This window comes from Protopterus annectens, chromosome 7.part0, assembly GCF_019279795.1.
Source record: "Protopterus annectens isolate FY-2018-M chromosome 7.part0, PAN1.0, whole genome shotgun sequence".
NCBI classification, from domain to species: domain Eukaryota; kingdom Metazoa; phylum Chordata; order Ceratodontiformes; family Protopteridae; genus Protopterus; species Protopterus annectens.
Genome location: NC_056739.1, coordinates 1,982,351,196 through 1,982,374,329, shown reverse-complemented (window position 1 = coordinate 1,982,374,329; position 23,134 = coordinate 1,982,351,196). Strand labels below are relative to the sequence as shown.

At 41.4% G+C, this 23,134-nt stretch overlaps 1 protein-coding gene across 1 annotated transcript in view; it reads right to left on the bottom strand.

Annotated features, from left to right (window-relative positions):
• Positions 1-23,134, bottom strand: part of LOC122807285 (cytosolic 10-formyltetrahydrofolate dehydrogenase) — a 586,928-nt gene that overhangs the window by 512,870 nt on the left and 50,924 nt on the right. Inside the window, exons 4-5 of the mRNA XM_044078406.1 lie at positions 20,575-20,740; positions 8,165-8,266 (exon numbers count right to left, since the gene is read on the bottom strand). Of these exons, the coding sequence (XP_043934341.1) occupies positions 8,165-8,266; positions 20,575-20,740 (268 nt within the window). The remainder of the gene's footprint in view (positions 1-8,164; positions 8,267-20,574; positions 20,741-23,134) is intronic.

Genomic DNA, 23,134 nt, shown 5'->3' with positions numbered 1-23,134 from the left:
TTGAGGATGAGTGCCAACAAAGAAAAGAGACTAATAGTTGCTTGGATGACAGCCTTCTGTGCTGAGCTCTCATCAAATGGTTGAACAGATGGCCACTCATCTCTAGCACCACATGGGAAATGAATGGATCTATTGATCACAAGATGGCTGAAGGCTGGCAGATAATATGGGAAAAAAAAGATATAAAAATAATTTGTGAGGTAACCCTCCTAGATGGGTCTATGATTGGGATTACCCTGCTTTCCTTTCTTATTCAGCTGTTTTGTTTTTCTTTGAAACTCCCATAATAATTAGCAACTTTCCCTTTGCCAATAATATGTTGACATTACATTGTGAGTAGTGTCTTAGGCTGTTTGATAAGGTTTTGTAATGAAGTTTAGCTGCAAGGGGAGTACATTTCTGGAGTCAGAATAGGTTTGTAGAGTTGGAATACTACCAGCTGATGTCAACAACTGTGGTTGGATCAATGCTACCATCAGGACAGAAGCCTGGACAAGGCCCAGTGAGGAGAATTGTAGACAGTGGGTAGGAAAATGTATCAAGCAAAGTGCTTTGGTCAGCAAAGTCAGTGGGGGAAGAGACCTGAGATCACATGGACTGCATCTGCAAAACGTCCTGTCACATTTACCACAGTGTAATTCAACATAGACAGAGCAAAATAACCTCAAAGACCTAGAATAGGTAGGTGTTGGAGTCAAACAACCTTCTAAGTTTGTGTTTAGGGGCAACAGAAGTCACACTTTGTGAATGAGAATGGGCTTAGAGGACTTCTGGGACACTATAACAACAGAGGCTGTGGCCATGTCAGTCTGAGAAGAAGAAGGAGAAGCCTGGGCCTGGGCCTGTAGAAGAGTCCTTGTCAGTGACAGGAGGCTTTCCTCCTTATATATTTACTTTTGTTTACTAATAAAAGTCTAACTGAGTATGCAATCCCTTTTCTGTGAAGGCCAAGGAAGAATGTTAAAAAGACCCAAAGACAGTAAATGATTACAAAAGATAAGAAACAAAAGACATTAAGTGATTTACTCTGTAAAAAACAGTAATAATTTAGAATTGCCATCTTTGTAAGGCTGAAATGATAGTATAAAATATTACAGGAATGATTTACATATTGTATATGTTTTTATAAGACTGAAATGACAATATAATACAAGTTTAACTGTTTCAGAAATTATTTATATGTTTACGTTGTGCTGCATGCATGTAAACCCAGGGTGGCTGAAGTGTGACAAGGTAAAACATTTTAAAAAAAGCATGAAGTGTGTGCATATTGAAAATAAAGGTTTATGCCTTCCTCAAAATTAGCTTAAGCATAGTGATATAAAGTGGGTTAATGTGGAAAGTATTGCTAGTATTGCAACTAGAATGGTCATGTGGCATTATCTCTAAATTAAATTTACTGTTAATTTGTGTCTTAGTGGTACTGGGAGATGGGCTATCCTAGGGGCTCTATATAGGCAGATGGTGGAATATAGAGATGAGGAAGTTATTCTAAGTTGTAGATGCTGATACATTTCCATTTTTTGCTTGAAGTGTGCCTTCAGCACCATTTTAAAGAATTGGAAGTTTTTTGGACACTTTGACAGCGGAAGGTATTTGATCCTTCTGCCCTTACATGACATAAATGCTTGTAGGAGGAAAGTGAGGAAGACTAAAAACATGGACATGGCAGAAGATAAGGCCTTAGCATTTCCTGCTCTAGCCTATTCTTCGCTCTTTAACAGTAGACAGTTAATAACTATCATATATTTCATATTTCATCAAATTACTTTTAGCACTATTTCAGTACCTGTGTTTTAGTAGGCTTCTTCAGAGAAAATTCTAAGTATGCAGTGGTTTGTAAAATGTTTTTACTATTTGCTTTGCTCACCATTAGGCTATCAACCAATAACCAAATGTTTACTAAATAAAAACAGGCATTCATAAATATACATAATTAAGCCAACATCTATAAGCCATGCAGCAAAAATCAGTAAAAAGAACATTGAGAAAACAATTAATGGCACCTTTGCAGTCTCTTTTTTCTGAATCCTTCATAGGTAGCTCCATCTTCTGGCTGAACAATTCGAGGTGCCTTCCCATCTGCGATCAGCTTTACTGCTTCCACCTTTGAAATTGGAAACATTTATAAAATATTAGAATACAAAGTCACATATATTTCTGCTTTATCATTATTTGCTTAGTCCACTGCATACCAACGTAAAACTCTTTTAACCTCCATACTCTTTTTATAAGGATGAAGAGAAACTACCCAGATTCCTGTGGTCCTCAATAATTATACATGATGCCTTAAAACTTGATGGACATGGTTTCCTGGGACAACACAAAAGAAACACACTTTTGGCATGAAACTGCATTGAAAGAGGGGTATCCAAGGGCTGACATGCTGAAACGGCTGACAGATGAACATTGACAGAAGAGTAAGACAGGCCATAGGACAGTAACTCATACAAATACAGCAAAACCAGAGAAACACTAGCCATGAATTTGTGCTGGTTATTTTGTTGTCACCTTCTAGAAAACCTTTTCTATTTACTTCTTTTTCTTCTTTTGGCTTTTTCCCAGTTAGGGGTCGCCACAGCGGATATCTGTCCGCTCATGATTGGCAGTGGAGTTTTACGGTGTAGAGTTGCCAGCCCGGCGCCCAACCTTCCACAGAAGGCACACACACATGCACGCACTCACACCTAGGGCCAATTTAGAGTGTCCAATCCACCTACTGCATGTATTTGGGATGTGGGAGGATTAATTTTCTAGTAGTAGGCCTTCTTGTCTCCATCAATACCTGCTGCAAGTCCTCATAAAGAAAGGTGCCTAAAAGGATTAAAAACCCCATCATCCAGGCAAGCAATTGCACTTGCTTGGGGTCAGAATGTAACAAACACCCCTAATCTTGTATGAGTAAATCCAGTCTGTGAGGAAGCTTGTGGTAATTGCCCCCGGTCAATTTCAAAAGAAGGGAGAGCCACTGTTGCCTGAGCCAGAAGGGAGTCACCACAATGATCTTTGGGTGTCCTTCTGAATCTTCAGAACTATGCTGGAAATCAGTGGAAAGGGGGAAAAGGCATACAGGAACATTCCTGTCCAAGGAAAAGAAAACATATTTCTTCCAGGCCTTCTTTCATGGAGTTTTGGAATAGAATTTTGCCAGTCAATTGTTTAGAGAGGAGGCAAAAAGAACTGATTGAGATGTTCTCCACAGATGGATCAAATCTTGGAAGACCTTTTGATTCTGTTTCTATTTGTTAGGGTCTGTCCTAGTCCTGCTCAGCTTGTCCGACACACAATTCTGTTCTGATGGGATCTAAGATGCCTGTAGAGTGAGACTGTGCTGTAAAGCTGTATCCCAAAATTATGTGGCTAGTCTGCAACAAGTGGAAAGATCAGGTTCCCCCTTGGGGATGACAGCCTTCTGTGCTGAGCTCTCATCAAATGGTTGAACAGATGGCCACTCATCTCTCGCTCCACATGGGAAATGAATGGATCTATTGGTCACAAGATGGCTGAAGGCTGGCAGATAATATGGGAAAAAAAAGATATAAAAATAATTTGCGAGGTAACCCTCCTAGATGGGTCTATGATTGGGATTACCCCACTTTCCTTTCCTATTCAGCTGTTTTGTTTTTCTTTGAAACTCCCATAATAATTAGCAACTTTCCCTTTGCCAATAATATGTTGACATTACATATTGCACTAGAAGAGAGGGTCTAGCCCCAGGGCCCACCAGTTTGTCTGCAGGCAATTTATTTATTTATATATTTGTTTCCCGGGGTAGTGTACTGATCAATTTCAGGCTCAGCTCAAGTGAAATATAAAATTTCACAAAACATAAAAAAACTGTATATGTACATTATAGTAAACAAGCAAGAGTGTAATATGCAAGATGTGCATTACTTTCTAAAGAGGGTCAACCTTCACAAATTATGTCAGAGGAGAGAAGTTGAAAGGTGATAGGAATATTGTGTTAGATGATATGTCCTGAGTTGAAGCAAGAGCATTCTGCTTGGAAAAAGAGGTACTTTTTCTGTTGCATTTTGAATTTTGAGTAAGTTTTGATTTCTTTTAAGTCAATGGGGACAGCTTGCCAAACAGTAGCTGCCTGCCAGGAGAATGCACGTGCACTGTTGTGGAGTTTCTTTCAAGGGGTAAACAGAGGTGCTGTTGCTTTAAGCCTAATGAGAGTTTGTGAGGATTGTGAGTAGTGTCTTAGGTTGTTTGATAAGGTTTTGTAATGAACTTAGCTGCAAGGGGAGTACATTTCTGGAGTCAGAATAGGTTTGTAGAGTTGGAATACTACCAGTAGGTTACAGCTTTGCATTGTGGGTAGCTATTTGTTTTTTTGTTTTTTTTCCTAAGGTGATAGTGTTGTTCTTGGAGGAGTGACAGATGCTGTTGGAGGCTGGAGAGTGGTGGTGCTGGACAATTCATATTCTAACTGAGAGAGGAAAACTCCTTTGCTTGTCACATTTTACTGCAGTGTAGTTCAACACCAAACAGAACAACAGAACCTCAAAGACCTAGAAGAGGTAGGTCTTGTAGTCAAACAACTTTCCAAGTTTCTGTCTCTCTCTCTCTCTCTCTCTCTCTCTCTCTCATTGTGTAAGTTAAAGACAGTTAAAGAGTCAGATGCTTGGTGAATTTTCTGTAGAATTTCAAATAGCATAGTTTGGGTCCTGGAGGGTTTGAGAAGTAGTTTATGGGTTATGAGTCATTTGTGGAACTCACGTAAGTCAGACTGGAGTTGGGATCAAATGTGGTATGAGAGTGACCTGAAAGGTAAATGCCCATGTCGTCAGCATATAGGATAAGTGGGAGATGGGGGAGTTCCATAAGGAAATTTGTTAATGAATCTGGAGAAGTGGAGTACAGCTAGAATGGATCCTTGTGGTACATCTTTGGTAAAAGGTGCAGACTCTGATTGGGAGTATCTTATATTAACTATGAAGCATCTGCCAGTGAGGAAGTTTTTAAACCAGGGAATACTGCCTGCTGATGCTGATCTCAATTAGTTTGTTTAGAAGATAATGGTCAGTGAGCAAACACACTTTCTGTAAATCAAGAAAAATCAATAAGTATCTGGCATCATACTTGCCTGATTTACAAGGAAGTTCAAAACAAAACTACAGGTGAAACAAAATGGTGGCATTGTAATCCTCCATTTGAAGTTGGGCATGGAAATGGTCTGTACCACCACAGATCTCATGAGACCAATCATTACTCTGTCCCTGGCCTCCATGTTATCACAAATGTAATGCAACACGGCAATTAGATCTTCACTGAATTTGTTAGCATTACATCATGCCTGGATGATACTGTGACCCATCTGCTGATTGAGCTCAAATGCCACCTGCACATGTGAACACAGTTCCACTGGGCACCCCACATGGCTGTGAAATGATGAGTATATCTACTTCAGGCATGCTGTACTCATCTGCTGCCACAACCATACATTGACATAGTGGTTGAAGTCACAGGGAATCCACCCCGATGGTGAAAATTCAGACTATATAGCATCATGTTAATCTGTGGTGACACCACACCTTCAGTCTGTATTGTGGGTGGATGCACAACCACGATGGAGACACAGATTCACCGTATCATCAGACTATGACTTAGTTATCTGTGTCTTATCATCAACAGCCCCTAAGCAGGTGCCTGCTGTGCCCCAGCTTCTATAGTTGTTACTGCAGCAGTTGTCTGGCTTTGAATACAAAATGAAAGACACATGAAGTGAGCATGGGTACCTATGCCAAAACTGTGCCCCCTGTGGCATGTACTCCACTATGGTCCATGCAAGAGATACTATACTATCCCACATTACTTCTACTGCCATTCTGATGTGTCCGGATACCAGATGTGCCTATAGCAACACATAGCTAACATTTGTTATGGTCAGCCTACTGTCATAAATGCAGTGCTGCAGTACATTTCTGTACTGCAGCAGAGGTATTAACGTGGTACATCAACAAATGATGCAGGAGGAGATGGGTCCATCCTGATGTCAATTTCACTCACCTAGGAAAACTCCTTAGATCCTGCAGCAGCTGCTTTAATGCTGATGAATGTGCCTTTGCCTTGGTACAGCAGTGCCTGTTGGTAACACACTTACATCAAGCCGGTAATGTGTAACTGCACTCCCACAGAGCATTTACATCACAGACCACTGTCTGACATATTTTGTCTTGCAAAGGCTAGTCAGCACACCGTCTTCCCAATAGGTGCTGTCCATGTGTCCTAAGCCAATCATGGCTCACCCCGGGATAAAAGGAAAGGATCATCAGACTGCTGCAGAGGGTCTGACCCCCCCCCCCCCCCCAAAAGCCAATACAGGGTCAGGACCATTCAGCCTTGAGGTCAACATCAATGGCCCCATGTCAAGATGAAAAGATCAACTTCAGTGATTGTATGGTCTGCCCTGAAGGAATCAGGGACCAATGCCAATTCAGAAAGATAGCACCCAACCTTGACACCAAGTGAATCCTAATGCCACTAACATTATAAAGCCTAACATTTACAGCAATGTCAATGGCCGTGTGAGTCAAGACTGAAGGATGTGACCCCAATAACTTTGCTGCGGCTAACCCAGATGGATCAGCAGATACTGATGTCAACAACTGTGGTTGGATCAATGCTACCATCAGGACAGAAGCCTGGACAAGGCCCAGTGAGGAGAATTGTAGACAGTGGGTAGGAAAATGTATCAAGCAAAGTGCTTTGGTCAGCAAAGTCAGTGGGGGAAGAGACCTGAGATCACATGGACTGCATCTGCAAAACGTCCTGTCACATTTACCACAGTGTAATTCAACATAGACAGAGCAAAATAACCTCAAAGACCTAGAATAGGTAGGTGTTGGAGTCAAACAACCTTCTAAGTTTGTGTTTAGGGGCAACAGAAGTCACACTTTGTGAATGAGAATGGGCTTAGAGGACTTCTGGGACACTATAACAACAGAGGCTGTGGCCATGTCAGTCTGAGAAGAAGAAGGAGAAGCCTGGGCCTGGGCCTGTAGAAGAGTCCTTGTCAGTGACAGGGAGGCTTTCCTCCTTATATATTTACTTTTGTTTACTAATAAAAGTCTAACTGAGTATGCAATCCCTTTTCTGTGAAGGCCAAGGAAGAATGTTAAAAAGACCCAAAGACAGTAAATGATTACAAAAGATAAGAAACAAAAGACAGTAAGTGATTTACTCTGTAAAAAAACAGTAATAATTTAGAATTGCCATCTTTGTAAGGCTGAAATGATAGTATACAATATTACAGGAATGATTTACATATTATATATGTTTTTATAAGACTGAAATGACAATATAATACAAGTTTAACTGTTTCAGAAATTATTTATATGTTTACGTTGTGCTGCATGCATGTAAACCCAGGGTGGCTGAAGTGTGACAATGTAAAACATTTTAAAAAAAGCATGAAGTGTGTGCATATTGACAATAAAGGTTTATGCCTTCCTCAAAATTAGCTTAAGCATAGTGATATAAAGTGGGTTAATGTGGAAAGTATTGCTAGTATTGCAACTAGAATGGTCATGTGGCATTATCTCTAAATTAAATTTACTGTTAATTTGTGTCTTAGTGGTACTGGGAGATGGGCTCTCCTAGGGGCTCTATATAGGCAGATGGTGGAATATAGAGATGAGGAAGTTATTCTAAGTTGTAGATGCTGATACATTTCCATTTTTTGCTTGAGGTGTGCCTTCAGCACCATTTTAAAGAATTGGAAGTTTTTTGGACACTTTGACAGCGGAAGGTATTTGATCCTTCTGCCCTTACATGACATAAATGCTTGTAGGAGGAAAGTGAGGAAGACTAAAAACATGGACATGGCAGAAGATAAGGCCTTAGCATTTTCTGCTCTAGCCTATTCTTCGCTCTTTAACAGTAGACAGTTAATAACTATCATATATTTCATCAAATTACTTTTAGCACTATTTCAGTACCTGTGTTTTTAGTAGGCTTCTTCAGAGAAAATTCTAAGTATGCAGTGGTTTGTAAAATGTTTTTACTATTTGCTTTGCTCACCATTAGGCTATCAACCAATAACCAAATGTTTACTAAATAAAAACAGGCATTCATAAATATACATAATTAAGCCAACATCTATAAGCCATGCAGCAAAAATCAGTAAAAAGAACATTGAGAAAACAATTAATGGCACCTTTGCAGTCTCTTTTTTCTGAATCCCTTCATAGGTAGCTCCATCTTCTGGCTGAACAATTCGAGGTGCCTTCCCATCTGCGATCAGCTTTACTGCTTCCACCTTTGAAATTGGAAACATTTATAAAATATTAGAATACAAAGTCACATATATTTCTGCTTTATCATTATTTGCTTAGTCCACTCCATACCAACGTAAAACTCTTTTAACCTCCATACTCTTTTTATAAGGATGAAGAGAAACTACCCAGATTCCTGTGGTCCTCAATAATTATACATGATGCCTTAAAACTTGATGGACATGGTTTCCTGGGACAACACAAAAGAAACACACTTTTGGCATGAAACTGCATTGAAAGAGGGGTATCCAAGGGCTGACATGCTGAAATGGCTGACAGATGAACATTGACAGAAGAGTAAGACAGGTCATAGGACAGTAACTCATACAAATACAGCAAAACCAGAGAAACACTAGCCATGAATTTGTGCTGGTTATTTTGTTGTCACCTTCTAGAAAACCTTTTCTATTTACTTCTTCTTCTTCTTTTGGCTTTTTCCCAGTTAGGGGTCGCCACAGCGGATATCTGTCCGCTCATGATTGGCAGTGGAGTTTTACGGTGTAGAGTTGCCAGCCCGGCGCCCAACCTTCCATAGAAGGCACACACACATGCACGCACTCACACCTAGGGCCAATTTAGAGTGTCCAATCCACCTACTGCATGTATTTGGGATGTGGGAGGATTAATGTTCTAGTAGTAGGCCTTCTTGTCTCCATCAATACCTGCTGCAAGTCCTCATAAAGAAAGGTGCCTAAAAGGATTAAAAACCCCATCATTCAGGCAAGCAATTGCACTTGCTTGGGGTCAGAATGTAACAAACACCCCTAATCTTGTATGAGTAAATCCAGTCTGTGAGGAAGCTTGTGGTAATTGCCCCCGGTCAATTTCAAAAGAAGGGAGAGCCACTGTTGCCTGAGCCAGAAGGGAGTCACCACAATGATCTTTGGGTGTCCTTCTGAATCTTCAGAACTATGCTGGAAATCAGTGGAAAGGGGGAAAAGGCATACAGGAACATTCCTGTCCAAGGAAAAGAAAACATATTTCTTCCAGGCCTTCTTTCATGGAGTTTTGGAATAGAATTTTGCCAGTCAATTGTTTAGAGAGGAGGCAAAAAGAACTGATTGAGATGTTCTCCACAGATGGATCAAATCTTGGAAGACCTTTTGATTCTGTTTCTATTTGTTAGGGTCTGTCCTAGTCCTGCTCAGCTTGTCCGACACACAATTCTGTTCTGATGGGATCTAAGATGCCTGTAGAGTGAGACTGTGCTGTAAAGCTGTATCCCAAAATTATGTGGCTAGTCTGCAACAAGTGGAAAGATCAGGTTCCCCCTTGCTTCTTTATGTACCACATCACTGTGGTGTTGTCTATAAACACCTGTAGAGATCCTGGGAACCATAGATGATTCAGAGAGTTGAGAGCATTTACAAAAGCCAGCATCTCTTTTATGTTTACATGTTTTACTCTGTCTTGCTCCCCAAGCAAAGTTGGAGGTGTCTGTTGTGAATCACCGTTTGGAAGAAGGAGGAGAGATTGGGAGACTTGGATTCACAGAAAAGACTTCTGAATATTCTCTTGCAATCCCAGCCTCTGTAGAAGATCCCTTACATAGAGACAGATTCCCTTACATAGAGACAGATTCCTGACACCTTGAAAAAGACACTGCAGTGATAAGCAAGTCATCTATTTACTGAAAAGTGTGTGAGGAAGCTTGTGGTAATTGCCCCTGGTCAATTTCAAAAGAAGGGAGAGCCACTGTTGCCTGAGCCAGAAGGGAGTCACCACAAAGATCTTTGGGTGTCCTTCTGAATCTTCAGAACTATGCTGGAAATCAGCGGAAAGGGGGAAAAGGCATACAGGAATATTCCTGTCCAAGGAAAAGAAAAAAAATAAGTTATGTACTCACCATAACGTTCCATGTGAGTTGTTCCATCTCGGCTTCCTTCATCACTGATGGATTTGGAGCCGATCCTTGGCTCTGACACGGCCGACTAGCAAGCTCAAAGTTCTCTAGTAGCTCGAGACCCCACCCCTTATCCCACAATGCACTGCTGGAATTACCTCAGATCTTGTTTGCTGCTTACCATATAATAGTACAATAATTGTTCTGACTAGGAATGAATACACATTGAAAAACCATGATGAAGACAGCCTCCAGATCAACTGTCAGCCAGGAGGGGGAAGGAGGGAGGGACGTGAGAATGAAGGCAAGATGGAACTACTCACATGGAACGTTATGGTGAGTACATAACTTCTTTATGTGAAGTTGTTCAATCTCGCCGTTCATTCATCACTGATGGGTAGCGTCCCTAGCATCCTGATCTTGGGTGGCTCACGGAAGTACACTCTTCAGAACCGTAGAACCAAATGAAGCCCTGTCCCTGGAGGCCTTATCCTCTTTGTAATGAGTTATAAAAGTGTGAGGTTTAGACAATGTGGCTGCTGCACAGATGTTATCCAAAGGCAATTTAGCTTGAAAGGCCGACGAGGTAGAAACTGCTCTGGTTGAATGAGCCTTTACCTTACTAGACAAGGGCATATTATGACAACCATATGTATAGGTGATACAATCCGGCAGCCACTTAGACAGGGTTGTTTTAGCAACTGGTTTACCTTTCCTGGTCTCAGAAAAAGACACAAAGAGCTGATCTGATTTCCTAATGTGTTTTGTTCTGTCCAAATAAAATGTAAGTTATCTATGAACATAGAGTTGATGCAACATATATTCCAATTTGTTGGTGTGATTAGGGAAGAAAACGGGTAACTCAATGACTTGATTAATGTTAATCTCAGAACATACTTTAGGTAAAAAGGATGGATTTGTCCTGAGAGATACTCTGTCAGCATGGAAGACCATGTAAGGGGGCTTGATGGAAAGGGCTTGGAGCTCTGACACTCTACGGGCTGAAGTGATGGCTACTAAGAAGATAGTTTTCCACGACAAGAATTTAGTTCACAAGATGATGCAGACTCAAAAGGAGGAAGAATGATACGAGATAACATAAAATTCAAATTCCAGGGGGAATAAGGTGTCTTCACTGGAGGCCTTATATGAAAGGAACCTTTTAGAAAAGACAGACAATTGGTGAGCCATAATATTCAAACCATCGATTCCTAGATGGAAATTAGATATAGCAGCTAATTGCACTCGCACCGTAGCCGCCGCTGCTCCTTTGTTGAAGATTTCTGTCAAGAATTTTAAGACAGAAGACAATGGCACTTGATAAGGGTCAATGTTGTGGGAAGAAACCCAAATGGAAAAATCTCTTCCACTTACTACAATACAATTTTCTGGTGGAAGGTTTATGGGAAGCCAACATAATCTGACTAGTGTCATGGGAAAGATTATAGAGCCTGGCTATGTGGGGAATTGGAGCAGCCAAGCTGTTAGCTTCAGTGTCTGCAATGATGGGTGAAGATCCCCTGACGGATGTGTCAACAAGTCCGGAACTGGGTCCAGGATCCATGGATCTTCCAGAATATGATGGTAAAGAAACAGGAACCAAATCTGCCGAGTCCGATGAGGGGCTATAAGGATGACTGTCCGTCCCAGCAACTTTGCTTTCTGTAAGAATTTGGATATCAGGGGAATTGGTGGAAATGCATAGAGGAGACCCGGGGGCCAATCGTGGACAAGAGCATCCCTTGGGGAGTGACCTGGCGTGGGAATCGGGACAAAATAGCTTCTGCATTTGTTGTTGATGTGACTGGCGAACAGGTCGCATGAAGGCTGGCCCCATTTGCGGAAGATCCTGTCCACAATCTCTTGTTTGAGGGACCATTCATGGGCAATAAGATTGCTCTGCTCAGTCTGTCCGCTATGACGTTGGATTTGCCCGGGATGTGCATTGCCAACAGAAAGCGCTGGGATGACAGTGCCCACTGCCATACTCTGACGGCTTCTCGGCAAAGGGGATAACATTTGGTCACACCTTGTTTGTTCAGATACCAGACCACTGACATGTTGTCCGTCTGTATTGCAATTGTCCCTAGAGGAAGAGAGTCCTGAAAGTATTGCAACACTAGAAGTACTGCTCTCATCTCCAGGACATTGATATGCAGATGTGATTCTTGATCTGTCCATGTGCCTTGGGCAGGCTTTCCCTGAAAAAGCCCCCCCCCCACCCTATCAGGGAAACGTCCGTGGTCACAGTGGCAACTGGAGGGGGAAGCATGAAAGGACGTCCTATTGTGACATGAAGAGATGTCAACCACCACTGAAGATCCTTCTTGCAGGAATTTGTTATCAGGATCATGTGACTCATTGGAAGTTCTTGTTAAGACCATTGTGTGAATAGAAGCCATTGAAGGTTTCTCATATGCATCCTTGTTAACGGGATTACTAGAATAGCTGCTGCCATCAATCCTAGAACTTTCAATACTTCTGCTGCTTGTGCTCTGTTCTTTGATATTAGGGACATGATGTGCTGGCGAAGCATAGAGATTCTTTCTGGCGGAAGGCGGAGAGTGGTGGTTGACGTGTCTAGTTCTGTCCCTATAAAAACGATATGCTGCAATGGCAACAAGGCAGACTTTTCAAAGTTGACTGTAATGCCTAGCTAATCGCAGAGTGTCAGAGTAGCCTCTCTCGCTTGAAGAAGTTGATGCCTGGTGGTAGAGGTAAGGAGCCATTCGTCTAGATACGGAAACAACTGGAATCCTAGACGCCTCAGGTGAGCCGTGACTACTGTCATGCACTTGGTGAACACTCTGGGGGCTGTAGTGAGACCAAAGGGCAGAGCTCAGAATTGATAATGATTGGCTCCAGCCGGAAACGCAGGTGATCTCTGGATGGTCTGGCCATCTTTATGTGGTAGTACGCATCCTTGAAATCGATCGAGCACATCCAACTGTACTTCCACAAGAACGGGAGTATGGACTGTAGCGTGACCATTTGGAACTTCTCTTTTCTCACAAATTGGTTGAGTCTGCTGAGATCCAAAATGGTTCTCCAGTCCCCTGTTTTCTTTGGAACCAAAAAGAACCTTGAGTAAGTTCCGAATCCTGTCTGGTCTGCTGGGACTGGCTGGATGACTCTTTTTTCTAGCAATCGGCGCACCTCTATTGCTGCTTGTCCCATGTGACTGGGTAGAACGTCTGGGATTTTTTTGACGGGAAGAGGCTGGGTGGAGAATGGTATAAAATACCCTCTGGAAATGATACTTTGTACCCAACTGTCATTTGTTATATTTAGCCAGGCTTTGGGGTACAATGATAAGCGACCCCGACTGCCTCCAGAGTAGGACAGCTGGGCATCCCTTCAGGAGCGCTGGTAGGATTGACCAGAGAAGTGATCTCTGTCACCCTCTCTGCCACGTGGGCGGCTTCTTCCATTGAAACCCCCTCCTCTGCCTCTGGAGGGGGGCTCTCCACGTGTGTCTTGAAAGGCTCCTTGGGCTTTCCAGAACCAAATCTTTCCTCCCCTCTGACCTTTGGGAAAGGGTCGAGTGGGGGTTGAAAAACAGACTCCGATGGCAGACAGAGTCTTTCCTTATTGCTCTACGGGCTGAAGTGATGGCCCAAACAAAGATGAGCCGTCAAATGGGGTGTTAGTAAAAGAAGACTTGAAGGGTTCCGCGAAGGAACAGAGTTGCATCCAGGCATGCCTACGGAGAGCGATTCCTGTACCTGCGGCTCTACTCGAACCATCAGCTGTGTATGATACGAGACACATGGATGAGTTGACTATCGAACTGAGGGTAGAGAGATGAGTGGTAATCTTATCGGATACACTCGAAGCTACAGCACCCTGAAGAGTATCTCCCAACTCCTTAAGGAGATCTCTCTGCAGTCTGGTAAAATGTGTCAAGTAGTTCAGTGATCGGAGTGAGAAAGTCGCTGAACTGAACATGTGTTTCCCATAACTATCCATGATCCTAGATTCCCTGTTAGGAGGATGGATAGATGAGGAAGTCTTAGACATTTCCTTTTTGGTGGCTGCCGCCACCACCATGGCATCAACAGGGACTCCCTTGGTCAAAAAGAACTTATTCACAGGTGCTGAAATAAACTTATTAGGCCTCCTAGGAACAGGTTCCATAGATTCTGGAGACTCCCACGCCCTACGAGACACCAGATCCATAAGCTCATTGTAGGGAGGAGACACCCAAGAAGTGGAAGGTTGAGACCCAAACGCTTTCAGGAGAACCGACTCATCCTCAGTAGGGCTCTTGGACTGCCAATCACCCCTCTGCCTAAGAATTTCAAGAATCTCCGCAAAGGAGATGTCCTCAGGGGGGGATCTGGGGACCCTTCTGTTTCATCCAGGTTGGCGTCCGATGTGATAAACTCCTGGGGGGAGTCCAAATGCCTCCTCTTGCATAATCTTTTCCTGGGAACCTCTTCAGGGGAAACTTCTGGAGAGGTCTCAGAAGAGCAGGGAGCGCCCTGTGGGGCTACCTGCAGCTTTGGGTCTCTATGCTTGGGATGACCAGAGGAAACAGAAACAGACACAGGCACTTTAGGGGAAGAAGAGGCCAGACCTTGAGATGAGGAAGTCTTGGGAGACAACACTCACCTCATGGCATTGAATGCACCTCGGCTCCGATGAGAAGGAGTCGATGGCTCCGATGGAGCTACGATCTCCTCCCGCACCGAAGCCATGGGCTCCGAGCCCGAGGTAGGAGCCGAGCTCACCCGAGCCAAGGCCCTGAGAGGAAAAGTCGGCACCAACAAGTCGGTGCGGCTATCCTTCCCGGACCCGACCGGAGAGTGTCGGCTCCTAGAGTCCCTGGTTGGTGCCGAGAACGTCCGAGCAGATGGAGCCGATGACACTGGAGCAGGTGTCGGCTCCAAGGGATCCACAATCATCAGGTCGGCCTCCTCTGGCTCCGAAGGTCCGGTATGACTTGGAGGAGGAGCAGACAATTCAAAGGTAGTGGTCTTTGGCTCCGACAGTTGTGTCTGAGCCGACAGTAATTTAACTAGATCTGGTGCCTTTAAGAGTTTCTGAACCAGCCGGTCCATATCCAGATCAGATAGGCTGACAGAGGACCTGGAAGAGTGGACAGATGGAGCCTACTGGAGCAATATGGATGGAGGTTTTTCGGCAAATGGTTCCAAAGCCGTGTCCTGGTTCCGAAAAGAGCAGACTGTCGGCTACGAAGGCAATGGAGCCGAAGTCGCCACACTCTCTGACCTCTTTCCTTTTTTTGGATCTAGAATCAGTGGAAGATTTAGATGATTTACTGTCTCCATCCTGGTCAGACAATGCCTCAGAAAAGGGGTGTTTAATGATACCCCTATCAATCAATTTCCTCTTCCTTTCAGCTAACACTCTTGTGGAAAAAGAATGACATATACTGCAAGACTCTTGCAGATGTACCTCACCCAAGCAGTAAACACACTGCACATGGGCATCTGTGACTTTCTGTCCGCAGACTGGGCATTTTTTAAACCCAGACTTTGGATGTTTATCTTTTTCTTCAGACATTACACAACTCAAGCACACTGTTTAACTATGAGCTGTTTTCAACTAAGTAACTCACACACAGCCCAAAAGGGGCACTGACAACTAATTAATTACAAACAGTAATAAGAGATCCAAAACAAAAGTCCCAAAAAGGGAACACTGACTAATCACTAATCCTAAGGCCAAAAGGCCGAATGCAAGATAGATAATACTGAGGGAAGGGGTATAAACACAGAAAAACTACTATCTACTAGCTAGTATATCTGCTACTAAGAATAGAACAAGGATATATAAAAATGAAAAAAAATATAACTTGCTGAAAATTGAAAAACTCCCAATAAAGTCTCTTGCCAAGCTGGAAACCAAGAGATCCGTGCTGCGGCAAACTAGATCTGAGGTAATTCCAGCAGTGCATTGTGGGATAAGGGGTGGGGTCTTGAGCTACTGGAGAACTTTGAGCTTGCTAGTCAGCCATGTCAGAGCAGAGGTTTGTCTCTGAACCCTTCAGTGATGCATGAACGGCGAGATTGAACAACTTCACTCATATCTTTCTTCCAGGCCTTCTTTCATGGAGTTTTGGAATAGAATTTTGCCAGTCAATTGTTTAGAGAGGAGGCAAAAAGAACTAATTGAGGTGTTCTCCACAGATGGATCAAATCTTGGAAGACCCTTTGATTCTGTTTCTATTTGTTAGGGTCTGTCCTAGTCCTGCTCAGCTTGTCTGCCACACAATTTTATTCTGATGGGATCTAAGATGCCTGTAGAGTGAGACTGTGCTGTAAAGCTGTATCCCAAACTTATGTGGCTAGTCTGCACAGGCGGTAAGATCAGGTTCCCCCTTGCTTCTTTATGTACCACATCATTGTGGTGTTGTCTATAAACACCTGTAGACATCCTGGGAACCATAGATGATTCAGAGAGTTGAGAGCATTTACAAAAGCCAGCATCTCTTTTATGTTTACATGTTTTACTCTGTCTTGCTCCCCAAGCAAAGTCGGAGGTGTCTGTTGTGAATCACCGTTTGGAAGAAGGAGGAGAGACCGGAAGACCTGGATTCTGAGAAATTTGATGTCTCCACCACATGATCTCCCATTTTACAAATTCCAAGACCGAAATTTGAAAAGTCAATTGGTGTTGATGCTGGGACCATAGATATTTTAGATACCATTGCATCTTACTCATGTGGAGTCTTGCAAGACGTATCAAGAGGATTGTGGATGCTATAAGACCCAGAATCCTGAGAAATTCCATCACTGAGACTGAAGTCTGAATGGAAAACCCCATGAACAGATCTAAATATAGATCTATTTTTTCCCATGGAAGGTGTCCAGCAGGCACCTCAGAAAACCAACCCTGTGAAATGCAGTCAGAGAAGACTTCTGAATATTATCTTGGAATCCCAGCCTCTTACATAGAGACAGATTCCTGACACCTTGAAAAAGACACTGCAACGATAAGCAAGTCATCCATTTACTGAAAAGTGTGGATATCCTGCAGTACGCAGTGGGCTATCATATTAGCTAGGCACTTTGTGAACATCTTGGAGCAGTGGATAGCCCAACGGTTAAAGCAGAGAACTGATAATGGATGTAATCCAGACACACAACACCTTAAGAAACACCTGAAATCTGGATGAAAAGGAATATGAAATATGAATCTTGTAAATCTAAGGTCATTAATAAACTCAAATGAGAAAGAAGGTGTAACAGATTGTGAAGTGAGAGGCATTTTGAATTTGGGCGCAATCACAAACTGGTTCAGGAATAAAGGTCTAAAACTGGCCATCAAAAACCTTCTTTATTTGGTATCAGAAACATTCCTGAATAAAATATTTCTCCTAACAGAAAATAAGTAACAGCTTCTATACACACTAAGACAGGATATGTCGTAAGACTGGAGGAACGAGAAGAGTTTGGTCTGACAAATGAGGAGTAATCCCTTGAGAAGGAGCGCGAACCTCCTATTGCCATCTGCAGCCAAGATGGATCACAACCAGGATCAATTTGCCTGAAACAATCTGTTGCCAAAGAAAGAACTGGAGAGTCAGATATTTTGGGAGGATCAAAGGATTGTCAGGGTGTGGGGGGGTCCCTCATAGAGTCATTCTGACTTATTTTATTGCTTTTGTTTTGGAGGGTTCCTGCTTTATTTTTGAGGCACCCTGCCATTGCTCTATTTAAATATATGCTTACCAGAATTCTGCTGAGACTGTTTGTTGTGTTCTTTGCTAAAGCTAGACAAGGGAGCACAGAATCCCTTGGAAAACTTAGAGAAGAACCAGGCAAGCCCACTTAAACAATTACAGTGGCAGCACACGTGACTTTAGTATTCACAAAATCATAAACATATTTTAAGCAATGAGTAGTAACTTGTGAAAAAAAGAAACTAAATTACACAAAGCAGATGCCTCCTCACAAGAGGAAGCTGATGCCAAGCATTCCTCACACTCTAACAAAGAGCCAAGATAAACTTCAACATATGACCCTGACAGTTTAGAATTCTAAAAATTAAAGCAGCAGAGGCAGACACTTTTCTCCAAACTTGTCAAAAGCTTTTACATCCTTGTCAGAAGGAGACGACCAGGAATTAACACAATCTTTAGCAGCAGCTGGATTCAGTAAAGCAATAGCTACTGGGTCAGTTCTGCGATTGGTGTATACAAAACTTGAAAGACTGAGGAACTTTATATAATCTACCTGCTTATTTTAGAGGCAGCAAGCTGACTGTCAGGGCAATTGCAGACTATGACAAATACATCCTCAAATGCGGATAAGACTTGAAGGATAGGTGAAGGTTCTAGAAATTCCAGTTATAATAGATTATATTTTATGAGGGATAGAGAAACCACACTATTTCCTACGAAAAGCATTAATTTATCCTGGAAATAGTTTTACAGAGAATCTCTCACAGAGAGAGAGAATCAGATACCCAAATCTCCTCTGAATCTGAATTAAAAACCTGAGAAAAATGCATATGTCCCTTCAAATTCCCATACCAGTTCAATCTCTTGAACCTCTTCAGGGAAAGAGGAACCCCTACTTATTTTATTAGAAAAAGTTTTATAATTGAGGTCAAGAGCCTTCACAAGACCCTAAACCAAGCCTAATAAATTACTCCTGTCCAGAGTAACGGATAGAAGAGAAGACAAATGTTTAGTTTTCTGTCTCTTTTTGACAGGAATTTCTAAAGAAATAGACCCAGGATTGCCAACAACTTCCCCAGGGATGGGTACAAAATTCTGGCTAAACACAGGCACTTTCCCTGCCCCTTCTCCCAAGACTGAGAAAAGTGAATCTCTGTTGCCCATTAAGGGGACACCAACAGCTGCAGGGGATGAGTCTAACCCTGGAGTCCAAGGTGGCTGAAGGAACTACACCAGAGGGATCCGAAGAACCAGCTTTGGTCACGACAGTCACCTATCTGTGTCTGAGGCAAACTAACAGCCTACTGTAGTGGTAAAGGCTGCTTGACAAACTTTTTCGTTTTGTGACTGGAAGAAGTTCCAGTCAAGGAATTGGTACATCCTTCTATGGTGAAGCTGAGAATGGTGCTTGACACCAAGGAAATATTAGTAGCAACAGACTGTAAAAGTAGTAGCAAAAAAGTAACTTTTTCCCAGAAAAAACACAGTAAAAGCACTTTAAACACATTCCTAGCCCCAAAGGGTAAAAAACATTTTAGCCACAGAAAAACATAGTTTTAAACAACTTTTAACAACTTTTTTCACACAAGAATAGAAAAAAAATGTGCTCCTGGTTAAAAGTTCATAAAAGTCATGAGTTAATCGACAAAAACACTTTTTCATAACTTAAAAGTACTTCTTTTTGAGAAAATGTACTTTTTCTGTGAGTAAAAAGTAAAGTGGAAGCTTTTTACCCAAAGGGAACTTATCTGTGCAGAAACAGAATAGCATTAGCTGGCCATCAATCCTCGAAAGACGACAAAGGAGAACTTTTGTCAGCGACAGGAAAGTTCTGAAAGGCTTGATACTTAAATGTGAAATTTTAGTCAGCGTGTGTGTAAGGCACCCGGAAGCTTTGGAAGCTATCCTGCTGTTATGTCTGATACACGATAGAACCCATATAGCTAAAGCTACTGCAGCACTCCTCATAATGTTGAACATTAGCTGTTCTACTACACATCGATCCGACTTAATTGTCAGTAATGAATGATGTTATTACTAATTAGAATTATAATTTTATCACAGTTATACTTGCTTATTTTATCTTCTTCTATTATGCACCAATACCAAAGTTACAGTATGCATATTCTTTTGCTGAAACATTAGTATTTTACTGATATTTCTAACTTTCTGGTAGATTCACTGTAAACGATCTAAAATACAATTAAACTATTATTTCAATTATCTCAAATAGTATTTGAGAGCATTGTAAAGCGATATAAATTAAATTAGTTTATAACATTTATGGATGTGGTGAGAGAGGACACGTAAGTGGTTGGTGTGACACAGCAAGATGCAGAGGACAGGAAGAAATGGAAACAGATGATCCACTGTGGTGACCCCTAACGGGAGCAGACGAAAGTAAAAGATGATTTCTGTTACTATACTGTTGTTGCATTTTGGGAGCTTTCCTTACGAGTCCCCTCTGAAAACAAGCACTGTCCAATAGGGCCAATCAATTAAAAACACAACATTTATACAGATAGAGATGCATATATATATGTATATAAACATACAGACACACACACACACATACACACAAGCACACATACACACGCACACAAATATATATATATATATATATATATATATATATATATATATATATATATATATACATATATATGTACAAGTACATAATTAAAACTGCAGCTACTACTAATACTGTATAATTTTAATCTGGTCTTTGTGAGGTGAGGGGATTAAGCAAAATACTGAAGTATCTCTGTATAATGAAATAAAGAAGACTGATATCTTACCATGCCTTTTACTCCTTCAGGAAAGAGGAAACGCTTGTACAGCGTGTTTACTGTATCATCTGGATAAACCTCGCATTCCTTCTGTAATAGGATGGGGCCCGTGTCCAGGCCATCATCTGCCCAGAAAACTGTGAAGCCACCTTTTTTATCACCATGGATAAGTGTCCTGTTAAAACAAAGAAGTTATGAACAGGATTAATTACTTTATTATAAGACTGCAACATAGCAGATAACTAATCATGCTAATCTACGATCTCACTGTCTTCATTCTTAAAAGTTAATATACTTCTAAATTTAGTGTGCATCACGTTAGCACTGTGAAGGCTGCCAACCTAGCCATATAAGATTTTATACATAATTCAGTCATTTGTAAATAGGAATGTTGAATTACAGACTTGTTTTCTTAACTGAAAGAAAATACTGTGAAATGTTGAAATACAAGCTTGTTTTCTTAAATGAAAGAATATGCTGTGAAATGTTGAACTTAAAACAATGTAGCAAAAATGCCCTCTGCTGTAAAGAAAGCTAAGTCAAGCATTTCTTGTCTGTCCTTTGAAGTTAAAATTATTTCATGTCTGTCCCTTTGAAGTTAGAATTTGGAGTCGATGAGTCTGGAGTGAAGCATCCTGCCTATTGTTTTAACTTAAGGAATAATTACTAAAGTTTACATGTGGAATGCCTTTTATGGCTGTAGTTTCCTGCAGGTGCAAGATAACAGGAATGTAGTATCTGTCAGCCTGGGAAAACCAGGAAAGTGTAAAAAACGATGTAATGGGAATCAGGACTGAAGATAGCAATTTAAACAAAGAGAATCAGAAGGCATTAAGCATTTTTGTCTTGACCATCCAACTCATCAGCACTCTGCCTGTTTTTGTATGTAAGTTATCTTAGACTTGTTTTTTCTTTTAGAAATAGTTAGAAACTAGAAAGATTAGACTAAGTGTTTTTCTGTGATGTCAGAACTGTGCTAATGAATTATTTTAAGTATTTCTCTGTGATCTCTGAACTAGCATTGTCTAGTAAGAAGTATTATCTTGTGTTTTTATTATTTATTATTAAATATTTTAAAACCTTTCAACTGTGGCTGTTTTGTGTAGAGATAAGTTTAGCTCTAAGAGTACACTGCATGTATATAAGAATCCTGTACCAAGTCACTCTAATAAGCCTTGACTGTTCAGTCATACTACCAATTGTATGATAATATTGCAAAGTAATAATTGGACACCCTTTTAAGGGCCTTTCAGTAGCTGATAATTATTAGCTAGGTGGTGGCAAGAGGTACTACAGTTTAGTCTGGGTAAAAGGGGCACAGCTGGAGAACCTGTGCCAGCCTTCCCCAGAAGTGTCTGTGTGGTTGTATAAATTCTTATCTCAAAGTGTGTGTGTGTGTGTGTCAGCTACTTGGGCAGGGACACGAAGCAATGGTTGGAGAGAGAGGGTGCTGAAGATTTTAGCTTACCCAGCTGGCTGAGATCTGGACCCTATAGCTGTGCCAGTGGGGAGTCTTACTGGGGACCTGGAGAGCAAGGGAGCAACCAGCCCTGGACTGACTGTGATCTCTGTGTGCTCTTAAGGGCAAATTGCACTTTACTGTGTGTATTTGTTATCCTTTCCTCATATATGAGACACCCTCTCTGGTGTTAGTGGTGAGGACTGAGGCTCCCTGATTGCTGGGCCAGGGCACGGGCGTCACACATTAATTGGTGTTAGTGGTGAGAATTGAGGCTCCTTGATTGCTGGGCCAGGGCATGGGCATCACAAGCACCTTCATGGAATTCACTCAAAAGAAAATATAGATAACTGTCTATATGCATCTGCAAAAAAATCTCTCTCTCATATATATATATATATATATATATATATATATATATATATATATATATATATATAGAGAGAGAGAGAGTTTCAGTCTGTAAGAGTGAACATACATAACAGAGAGCTTTCTTACAGACTTGTTTTTCAGCCTTTTGTCTGCTTTGGCTGTGAGACTGCGGTGTAGCAGTGTCTTAGAATTTGCACTTATCTTGCTGTTTTGTGATCTCAGAGTTGGTACACACACATCTATATAATATATAAATTGATGCACACAAATATACACATGGATATGCTTAATTAGTCTGTCATATCTGATTTGAGATCCAAACCCAAACTAGGCATCATCATCATTTAAAACATTTCTGGTCACAGGCAGATGAAGTACAACACAACAAAAAACACTTTCCTTACCTTCTCATTAGTTACACATCAGAGACTTACCCTAAGTTTTGTTCTCATCTAAGAGAAATACATATTAAATTCCCCACTCCCAGCTATACTCTTCATTTATGAAGATCTTTTTCTTCAGACTTCACTTCCTGTTTGCAATTCAGTAGTGCAGATAAGTTTTTTGAATCTGTGACGCAATTTAAAATGTTTCATTCTTACTTTTTTGTGCAGATATCATACCCCTGATGTTTTAGACATTAGAAAATCAATTTCATACCCTAACATTTTCTTCTCGTGGTACAGATTATGTGAAATGCTACATGATGGACTAATGGAGATACTTCACACACTTTCA